This window comes from Somniosus microcephalus, chromosome 1 (genome assembly GCF_052327205.1).
Source record: "Somniosus microcephalus isolate GS21.2 chromosome 1, FLI_Smic_1.0, whole genome shotgun sequence".
NCBI lineage: Eukaryota > Metazoa > Chordata > Chondrichthyes > Squaliformes > Somniosidae > Somniosus > Somniosus microcephalus.
In genome coordinates this window covers 423,359,766-423,371,293 of record NC_140987.1, presented here as the reverse complement: position 1 = coordinate 423,371,293, position 11,528 = coordinate 423,359,766, and the positions used below count along the sequence as shown (strand labels likewise).

The window sequence follows — 11,528 nt, the reverse complement described above, 5'->3', positions numbered from 1 at the left end:
GGACAGGGTACTGAATTTGGATGATCAGCCATGATCTCATTGAATGGCGGAGCAGGCTCGAGGGGCCGAACGGCCTACTCCTGCTCCTATCTTCTATGTTGCTACCTCAGTCATCTTATATAGCTTGTTTTAAGAAACATATCAGTCACTTAATTTATGGTACACAAGAGCATTTCACTAAATCTTGTTATTTTATTGGGCAAATCAATAAAAAGGTGTGAAGAGAATATTTAAAAGACAATATGAAATAACAAAACTATTATTCAAAGGACAATGTGGCCTTCAACAGAGTACTGTCTCTCATCAACACCAAGTCCTGCAAAGATGTCGCAGCGTCCTGAAGTGATTGCCACCCAATTTTAGACCCCTCTCCTATATCTTGTGTCTCATACTTAAAATCACTTGAACTTTATCGGATCTTCCCTTCTCCCCTGCCGCTGGTTCGCCAGCTCTTTGAAAACCCAAGCTTGGAGTGAACTGTCAACTACTTCTCAATTTATCCTAGAGTTTCTACTTTTTAACCTCAGTGGTGTCCTGCACCGAGGACTTTCACCCATGACGTAGGAGCCTCAATAAAATAAAAAGGCTGCCAAGAAAGCTAAAAATTGATGAGGAAAAATACTTGAATTTGGGATGTGAGATATGGGCAGCGTTTGCTTCTACACGCACAACTTCCTCCAAATTGGAAAGCTCAGTTTATCAGACTGAGGAGGGATGTAATTCAACTCAACAGCACCAGTTGGGTTAGCTTGATAGCTGGCCGACGCCTTACAGCCACAACCAGCGAAGCAAGCATTAAGCTACAAGGGCACAACCTCAAAATCAAAGCAAGTGTTATCCCAAATTCAATTAAAAAAGGGGAGAATTTTTTTTTAAACTACTCTTAAGAAAAGACCACTTAAACACTTTTCATTGTTTGTACATCAACATTAGTAACAAACTTCTTGAACTTATTTTTGTTTCCGGTTTTGTTGAAACGGTTAGATTCCTCCATGTGTTATTGTTCCACTCATGTCAGTCACGTTACCCAAGTGGTCATTATTCTTACGTGAGCCTCAGCTACTTCTGCACCAGCTAAGCTTGCATTCATAACAAAATAGACGAGTTAATGGCACAAATAACTACATATGGGTATGATCTTGTGGCCATTACAGAAACATGGCTGCAGGGTGACAATGCCTGGGAATTAAACATACCAGGTTATTTAACGATCAGGAAGGACAGGCAGGAAGGAAGGGGAGGTGGGGTGGCTATGTTAATAAAGGAAGGAATCACTGTAATACAGAGAAATGATATTGGGTCAAAAGATCAGGATAATGAAACAGTTTGGGTGGAGATAAGGAATAATAAGGGGAAAAAAGCACTAGTGGGCGTAGTCTCTAGGCCTCCGAACAGTGGCAACTCTGTTGGACGGAGTATCAATCAGGAAATAGTTGAGGCTTGTAATAAGGGAACATCTATAATTATGGGGGATTTTAACTATCATATTAATTGGACAAATCAAATTGGGCAGGGCTGCCTTGAGGATGAGTTCATTGAGTGCATTAGGGATGGGTTTCTTGAGCAGTATGTAACTGAACCGACCAGGGGGCAAGCAACCTTAGATCTGGTCCTGTGTAACGAGACAGGATTAATAAAAAATGTCCTAGTAATGGATCCCCTTGGAATGAGTGATCATAACATGGTTGAATTCCATATTCAATTAGAGGGTGAGAAGGTTGGATCTCAAACAAGCGTGCTAAGCTTGAATAAAGGAGACTATGAAGGTATGAGAGCAGAATTGAGTAGAGTGGATTGGGAAAATAGATTAAAGGGTAAGACGATACATGATCAGTGGTGTACATTTAAGGAGTTATTTTACAACTTCCAAAAAAGATATATTCCACTAAGAAAAGGGTGTAAAAGAAAAGAAAAGACAGCCATCCGTGGCTAAGTAAAGAAATTAAGGATAGTATTCGACTAAAAACAAGGGCATATAAGGTAGCCAAATCTAGTGGGAGGATAGAGGATTGGGAAAACTTTAAAAGACAAAAAATAACAAAAAGATTGATTAAGAAAGGGAAGATAGATTATGAAAGTAAATTAGCAAAAAATATAAAATCAGATAGCAAGAGTTTTTATAGATATATAAAAAGAAAAAGGGTGGCTAAAGTAAATGTTGGTCCATTAGAGGATGAGACCGGGAAATTAATGGTGGGAAATATGGAGATGGCAAAAACACTGAATGAATATTTTATATCAGTCTTTACAGTAGAAGACACTAAGAATATCCCAACACTGGACAAACAGGGGGCTAAGGGGGGGAGGGGGGGGAGGAGCTAAACACGATCAAAATCACTAAGGAAGTGGTACTCGGTAAAATAATGGGACTCAAGGCAAATAAATCACCTGGACCTGATGGCTTACATCCTAGGGTCAAGGGAAGTGGCGGTAGGGATTGTGGATGCATTGGTAATAATTTTCCAAAACTCCCTGCACTCGGCAAAGGTCCCGGCCGACTGGAAAACTGCTAATGTAACACCCTTATTTAAAAAGGGCAGTAGACAGAAGGCTGGAAACTATAGACCGGTTAGCCTAACATCTGTGGTAGGTAAAATTTTGGAGTCCATTATTAAGGAGACAGTAACAGGACATTTGAATAATCATAATTTAATAGGACAAAGTCAGCATGGTTTTATGAAGGGGAAGTCATGTTTGACAAATTTGCTGGAGTTCTTTGAGGAAGTAACATATAGGGTGGATAAAGGGGAACCAGTGGACATAGTGTATTTAGACTTCCAGAAGGCATTTGACAAGGTGCCACACAAAAGATTATTGCTTAAGATAAAAAAATCACGGGATTGGGGGTAATATTCTGGCATGGATAGAGGATTGGCTATCTAACAGAAGGCAGAGAATTGGGATAAATGGTTCATTCTCAGACTGGCAATTAGTAACTAGTGGTGTTTCCGCAGGGGTCAGTGCTGGGTCCCCAACTCTTTACAATCTATATTAACGATTTGGAGGAGGGGACCGAGAGTAACATATCAAAGTCTGCAGATGATACTAAGATGGGAGGGAAAGTAGTGAGTGAGGAGGACATAAAAAACCTGCAAGGGGACATAGACAGGCTAAGTAAATGGGCAGAGATTTGGCAGATGGAATACAATACTGGAAAGTGTGAGGTTATGCACTTTGGCAGGAAAAATCGTAGAGCAAGTTATTATCTTAATGGCAAGAAACTGGAAAGTACTGAAGTACAAAGGGATCTGGGGGTCCTGGTGCACGAAACTCAAAAGGTTAGTATGCAGGTGCAGCAAGTGATTAAGGCGGCCAATGGAATGTTGGCTTTCATTGCTAGGGGGATAGAATATAAAAATAGGGAGGTATTGCTTCAGTTATACAAGGTATTGGTGAGACCGCACCTGGAATACTGCGTACAGTTTTGGTGTCCATACTTAAGAAAGGGCATACTTGCTCTCGAGTCAGTACAAAGAAGGTTCACTCGGTTAATCCCGGGGATGAGGGGATGGACATATGAGGAGAGGTTGAGTAGATTGGGACTCTACTCATTGGAGTTCAGAAGAATGAGAGGCGATCTTATTGAAACATAAGATTGTGAAGGGGCTTGATCGGGTGGATGCAGTGAGGATGTTCTCGATGATGGGTGAAACTAGAACTAGGGGGCATAGTCTTAGAATAAGGGGCTGCTCTTTCAAAACTGAGATGAGGAGGAACTATTTCACTCAGCGGGTGGTAGGTCCATGGAATATGCTGCCCCAAAAAGCTGTAGAAGCTACATCATTACATAAATTTAAAACAGAAATAGACAGTTTCCTAGAAGTAAAGGGAATTAAGGGTTATGGGGAGCGGGCAGGAATTTGGACATGAGTCTAGGTTCGGATCGGTCATGCCCGTGGGTAGCGGAGCGGGCCCAGGGGCCGTGTAGCCTGATCCTGCTCCTATTTCGTGTGTCTAATTCTGTTAGATTCAGGAGATGGTTCTGTGATAGTGGATTGGCGGTTAGGATCAGATCAGCCATGATCTTATTGAATGGCAGAGCAGGCTCGAGGGGCCGATTGGCCTACTCCTATTTCTTATGTTCTTAGAACATCTGCTCAGTTTACTCGAAAGTGAAACATAATCAACAAACGCTGTAGGTCTCAAAGGCAGCACAAGGCTTTTTTTTTTTTTTTAATTAATTGTATGAATTGTAGAAATGCTGACCCACCACATTTATGGGCAACACGATCCAATTCTTTCAGTAACTTTATTAAAACACACACATTTTCTACAATGCTATACAAATTCATGATGGAATAGTCTAGCTGCTTGGAGTTCAGATTCCAAAATGGCAGGGGTGGTAATGGTACAATCAGATCAGTCAAGAAAAAACATTCTTTTTTGAAGTACTTCTGTTAAGTCTATTTAAAAAACACTCAATGTACCTTACATTCAAGGCACATCTTTTCTTCCCCCCCACAGACACTATTATTTAAGTACATCAATATGCTCAACAGTAATAATATTCATGGGATTGCACAGTAATTGGATGTTTTTAAAACTCAATTTAGGACCATGAGAACTTTACATTTGAAGTAATGGACCTGTCCTGCTCAGGAACAGGACAACCCATGTTCGAATGATTCATTTTTGTTTATTCGTTCCCATCTCGGTTTAACGTGCTGCAACCTTCACATAGATCAGTGGGAGTGCATTTGGGGCAGTTTGCATCGCATCTGTGACAACAGAACAAATTAAACAAAAAAAACATTTGTAAGTTAGGAAAATTTTTTTTTATTTGGAATCAGTCCTGTCCTTATACATTCACATTTGTGCAAACTTCACCCTAAAACTTGGTGAGGAGTGTGATGGGTTTTTAGTGCTTTGAACCTTAATGAAAAACTATATAAAGTGTCAAGTTATAAAAATCATCAGTTCGGAACCTGTCCAAGGGGCAGTCCATCAGCTCAGCATTTTGCTCCTGCAAGTAAGCAACTTAAAGATTCCCTTTGTGTCAATATATACACAAGTACTATTTTAGAGGGAACTGCTCTCTGTAGTCTTGAAAGGGGGCAACTGAGAGGTGATGCTGCAGAGGAATGAGTCAATAAATGGCATGGAAGTGAAGCCCAGGAGAGCACTACATTGAGGTACATCTTAAAAGCAGGAGAAAGGGGCATAGATTCAAATTAGGGAAAGGCAGATTTAGAATCAAATTCAGGAACTGCTTCTTCATTCAAAATGATGAGCACATGGAAGGGTTTTCCAAGTCAAATACAGGAAACAAAATTCCTGGAGTTGAGACAGTTAGATGCTGTGCTAAGGGACTGTAGTTTTTCCTAGATGGGGTGAGCCAAGTTTGGCAAAATGGCCTTCCTCATCTGTTCTTCGATTGTAACAGGGACCAGGGAGACAAAGTGCAGCAGATTGGAGGTTTTAGCACCAAAGTAAAATGTGCTGTAGCTGTAAAGTATTTTCCCACTAAAATAAAAAGATAAATTTTATCATGGACGAGAGCAGATTGGAGGTGAAGCCCTCTGCAGCATGTTATATTCTAACAGAAGCAGGCATAATCATTTTATAAAGCAGCCATTGATACATTTATATACTGATGGGAGATCCCCATAAGTTCAAATGAGGGAACAGAAAACCAAGCCAATGTTTCAGCTTCAGTTGCTTAAAAAGACAAAAGCAAATAGATATCTGAACCTTGATAAGAGTCCAATTGTAGGACAGGATCAGTAAGTACAGCAGCTCCTCAACAGAACATTATCTTCTGCATCGCAATCTTGGATATATCATTGATGATTCCTGCATTAAAACAGAAACTTATATAGCAATAAAAGCCCTCTAATTTTGGCCAAGCCATCTCCTAATGAGGCATCATCAGGAAAGGAGGTCTTGATCATGCCAACAATACCTTTTTTTTTTCTTTTGCAATTTTCTAACTTAAATTTCCGTAACATATCACAGTTAGAATAAAAGGCAGATTTCAATATAAAACTATTAGTTTAATTTGCCATTGTATTCTAAAGAGATTTTAACTTGTTTATTTGCAGGAGATTTACATTTGTATTTTCTGAATCTCTCCCTCTTAACCAATTATTTCCCCATTATGAATTGAGAGGATGAACAACATAAAGTGGGTCCCCCAAAGTCAGAGGAAATTCTTCAAGCAAAGCATCAATCACCATTTTAAATGCAGAAACCACATTGGCTGCAGAAAATGTAATTAACATTGCGCCTATAATCTCAAATGTACTGCACACATTTTAAATGACTAGAACTGATTTGTAACATTATAAATAAATTTGAGTTTAAATATATTGTATATATATATTTTTCTGCATTTTATTAGAAAAATAATTAACTGTTGTTGCCATAGTACCAGTTATAAGTTGCCATTTAGCATCTACTTCTATAGAACTATCATCTGTCACACTGTCGCCATATTAAGGTTTTAAAAAGACAAAATCATTGTCTTTTCATAAGTTATATACTACAAAAAATACCAAATATCTGGCAGCAAGTTTGGGGCAGTAATACACAGCTTTTGCTGACGTTCAAACTCTTGCATTAAATCGCAGCCAAGTATCAACTTTTCTGCACTATTGACTCAGTGGATAAATGCGCTATCCAGTGTGTTAGAGAGATCAGGTAGATCCGAGATTCAATCCTGGTCTGTGATGGATTATGTGATGTTATTTAGAGTGGTGTAGAAATGGCCGAAGCATACCTGGCTTGGGTGGGGGAGAAAGTCAGAAAGCCAATCATGATTGTTGCCCCTGATTATTATCCAATGGTACTTGCTGCAAAATGTGTATGTAGCTGTTAAATCATGACAGGACTGGACTCAGCTGCTATGGTCCCCAGCACGCACTGGTTCGACTCTCATCTTAGGAATGAGGACATGGGTGAGGTACCAAAGAGCTGCCAGTTCTGTAACCCAATAGTCAGCACCTTTAGAAAAGGAGGGAAATACTGGAAAGAAAAACAAATCTGTTTACTCTTCACAATGATTGGATAATTTAAGACTGCTTGAACAGCATGACTTGAATGGATGGATAGGTGGATGAATGACCAAAGATCAGTGTTTGTAATAGGGAGAACAAAGTGTGGATGACAGAACAATACACTTGATGCAGTCAAAGAAAACCAATGAACAAGTCTCAAAGTCAAAGCAATTGCACATCTTAGGAGTGCATGAACTGAATGGATTGAGAAAACAAAAAAAATAGATATGTTAATGTTTGTAACTAACCCCTGGCATTCACACTATGACAATACAGATCACCAGGTAACACCATGTACTAGCCAAGGGGAAACAGCTGAAATATTAATAATAACCAGTCATAGAATCTAGTGTGCAGGTTGCATCTTCGCACTGGATGAAGACCTGCAAACCCAAGATCGAGACCAAGGCACCAGTGGATGAAAGGTACCATGTGATGGTACGATCTAGCTGGCATAAAAGTCATAGATTTAACTGTAATTTTCTATAAGTCCCATTATCAATGACATCACTTTATATATCAAAATTGGAGTGACTGGATTTTTGAGCAGGGAGACATTCATTTCACAATAGCATTTAAGATATATATTACACATATATATATAATATATACACATATAAAATTACAAGATTTTTTAACATTGCAGACTTACTGATTAGCTGAATAGTTCATTCCCTTGGGAAGAAAAAAGTTTTTCATTTTTCTGCAAAACTAGAGAGCTAAAGTACTTCATTGTGATACAGCAGACACTTCAACACTGTTCCTGTATTCCACGATATAATCGCAGCACTAAGCGTGTACAAAATTTATTGAAAGTAAAAAAATAAACCATCTCCCTCAGTGACAAGTACCCTTTCCAAACTTTGGATTTTCCTCTAGGATTAAGCTGTCATTTCTACTCTGTTGTCAAAATAGGGAGGGGAAGAGCAGCTAATGCGGTTTCCATTAAAAGCAACGGAGGAAAACAATCGCAGAATTAACTCTCTCAGAATCCAGCCAACACAAGCTGGGCTGGTTCCTCAGTTAGAAACAAAAGACAATTCCAGACATCAATAAGTAAGTTTAAAAAAAGGGGAGACAGAGGGACAGTACTGCAAGAGATCAGATGCTGTGTTTCGTACCAATTGTATTGTGTTCATTTAAATACAACTGATAGGCCTCTACTCAGCCCCAAATAACATGCAATGAAAAATGCAAACCAGCATTTTTAAAATTGCTGAGTAAAGCTTCTTTTGCATATCAATTTGGAAAATGGATCCAGCATTTTTAATCTTCTTCAACCTGGAACCTTAATATTAAGGTGTCGTTTATGATCACAGCAAGAGTACGAACTTGCCAGAATGAACGGAACTCATTGCTAAGCATTTGTTGAATAGCATCTCCATCACGTAGTATGTCTGCTACGTTGGTTTAATTATATCACATACCCGTTTATCAGATTCAGGCATTAGTACAGAATCTGGGATTTCTGAGGTCACTTTGGCTTGTCCTACATATTATATATTTTTTATTCATTATTAAAAGCTAATGTAAGGACATGGAAATTTGGAATAGTCAGTAACCAGCTCAAAGGATAGATTTGGTCCTTACTGGATAAGAAAGGGTACCATAGGCACCATTTCAAATCACTAAAGTGGCTAAACGTGCTTCACACAACTGAGGAGGTTGGGAATTCAGTTCAGTCACTCAAACCTCCTGCCCTCAGCAGGGCAAGTTAAAAGCTTCCCAGATGGGCTTCGAGATAGAGTTGTGTGTGAATGCAGAAAAAGCGGACATCCAGTATGTCCATCACAATTCCTGCTGGCTGATCATGGAGGATAGGGGTTCATAATACATGGTCGATAAAAATCAGGAGACTTATTCACAGCAGGTTTTCCCTCCTGGGTGCAGGGGGAAGAGACTGCCAGGAGCCTGGAAAGCAGAAAAGATTAAAAACTAAAGCTTAAAAAAGATAAATTACAATTATACACTAGTGTATCAAGTATACTAGCTCATAGTAAAGCACAGATCTGCCCCATCCTCCAACTCATCCATGAGAGTCCTATATGAGAGATCCTGGGTGTTAGATGTAGAGGCCGAGAAGACAGGTCCTGCGTACAGCTGGGGCTTTGCTCAAACTGCATCATCCTCATCTCTCCCCAAAAGGAGATTGTGTTTGTCTGGATCGTGCAGTGGGATGTTGGTCATGGATCGCCTTTCTGACCTGAGAGAGTTAATGGAGGCTCGGCTGTAGTATACTATTCGGTCCAGTAGGCTTAGCTTCGGCGACTCCCGCCTAGCCTCGCCCATACCAATGTGCACGCTGATCTCGGACAGAGACCTCTGCTTCATGTGACTCCGAGCTCTGGTTTCTAACTTGGCAGGATTGGGTTTCTTGTAACTGGGGAAAAAAAAAGAAAAAGACATTATATTGCTATAAAAAAAGTGTCTCACAAAAACAAGTTAATCGGTACAAGGAAAAAGAGGTCAATGAAATTTAAAAAACAAAATGCAATTACAAAATGCATCAACATTTCTTCGGCAGTTCTGCCCCAAGTAGGCCCTTTGAGTCCTACTGGCCACCATCCAAGTTACCATTCTTCATGTGGGACCCTGATGCTGCCTATACCTGACACCTACCCACTTTCCATTAGGAATTACTGGAGTGCAATCCCTGGTTCATTTTTGCCCCCTCCCTAAGTCGGCAGCCCTCAGGCCAATCACCCACTATAATACAGTAATACTAGATTCAAGAAACAAATACTTACAGCTTTAATAATAGAGAAGAAAGCACCACAGAAACAGATGATGCTGCCATTGCAGCAGACCCCATCCACGGTTGTAATATCAGTCCCACTGGTAGGAAGACCCCTGAAAAGCAAATAATGTAGTCTGTCAGAGAAAGGGGCAGAATTCAATTATCTTCATACTTGTCCAAAAATACATTACTCATCATTTAAAGTTGATGTCTTTCCATACAAATGAATCAATCATTCAAAATTAGTGGCTTGTGTAGTGTATCATATGCTGGAATACTGGGGCTAATTTCCTGATTTTAAATGCATTGGGAAGTACTGGTTAGGTTAAGCATATCCTCACAAGGAGTAGAAAAAAACCATCCACATTTGGTGGTGGCCAGCTTAAAACTTGCGATCCACGAGGAACGAATATGGGAAAAGTGAACACTAAAAGTAACAGATTCCCAGAAGTGATTACGGAATGCAACGGTTTCATTCAGGGTTTTAAATGGTGAGATTCAAGTGGCTTTTAATAGTTAAATCGACCCAATGGTGTTAAATTGACATGAAACTGAGGTGGGGGTGGGGGGGGACGCGGGCGGCAGAAGATATAACTTTGGACACAGGGCAGCCAATAACTTACAAAAGAGAATTCGACAGGGGTTGCACCTAGACTAATCAGTGATTTAAAAAAAAGTTTAATACAGAAGAATTCAAGGTAATACAAATCAGAAGAAAGAATAGTAGGCATATGTACACCATGGTCAGATAGCGCTTGCCAAAGAAGGTATTGAGACAGTGATGTTAGTTGACTTGTAATTCACCAGGTCTAAACAGTGAGAGGCAGCAATAAACAGAACGAATCGGATGCTAGATTATATTGCTAAATCACGAGTTTAAATAGCCAGAAGCTATGTTGAAGCTGTAGGGTGCCCTGATCAGGCTGAAGCTTGGGTACAGATCTAGTTGCTGCGACACAAGGGGTGCAAACCAGGTGCTAGAGTCAGTGCATTAATCATCAGTGTCAGAGGGAATAGTTATGAGGAATAATTGATATACGATAGAGGAAGCAAGCCTGAAAAAACACTTTTAGTCATGCCGTCACAGCAGGATTTTGGTACAAATAAGATAAAGCATTACATACAGAATGATCTCACTGCAACCAGGGAGTTATTAAGCCCCCATTCACTCTTGGGATAAAGTTTGTATTGAAAGAACTTAACCATTGCATATCCTCCACTTCTCAGACATAAAAGGCTTAAAATGGGGCATCTTATTGTAAATTCCACCTGTTTTTATTTTGTATACACACAAAACAGCTCACACTTACCAGCAGCTATGGGAATCCCAACAATATTATAAATTAAAGCAAACACAAAATTTATCCGAATTCGCCGAACGGTCTTTTTGGACAAATGAATACTTGCGACGACGTCAAGGAGATTATTCTGTGGAGCAGAGAAGAGTAAAGAAAGATAGTATGAGTGTGTTTCAGCCTCATGTTACTGCTTGGATCCACAGTGTTGTTTTAGTGCCAGTTCTTCATGTGTGTGCCACGACATCAAGTATTAGCAGGCTATTAATCAGTGGGGGAAATCACAGCCAAGCCCAATCCTGTTCTCAACCAAGACACGCATAACTGTACAGGAGGAGGAGTGCTGAGGTTATCTTAATTTCATTTTTAACGTTTATTCTTGGGACGCGAGTGTCGCCAGCAAGGCCCATCTGTTATTGCCCATCCCTAATTTCCCCAAGGTGGTGGTGGGCCTTCTGTAGTGGTTTGAAGCAACGGTCCTGCTAGGCCACTTTTCTGAGG

At 40.0% G+C, this 11,528-nt stretch overlaps 1 protein-coding gene across 2 annotated transcripts in view; it reads right to left on the bottom strand.

Moving 5' to 3' along the window:
- Positions 1–4,147: 4,147 nt before the first annotated feature.
- LOC147125248 (copper-transporting ATPase 1-like) overlaps positions 4,148–11,528 on the bottom strand; it is a 100,459-nt gene continuing 93,078 nt past the window's right edge. The window contains exons 21-24 of one of the 2 annotated variants that reach the window (XR_015079829.1): positions 11,043–11,160; positions 9,743–9,845; positions 6,719–9,375; positions 4,148–4,718 (exon numbers count right to left, since the gene is read on the bottom strand). Coding sequence is in view for 1 of the 2 variants with exons in the window: in XM_085999894.1 (XP_085856020.1) it covers positions 9,108–9,375; positions 9,743–9,845; positions 11,043–11,160 (489 nt within the window). In the remaining variant the exon portion in view is untranslated. Of the gene's footprint in view, positions 9,376–9,742; positions 9,846–11,042; positions 11,161–11,528 lie in introns of both variants that reach the window. The other variant, XM_085999894.1, reaches the window with a different exon arrangement.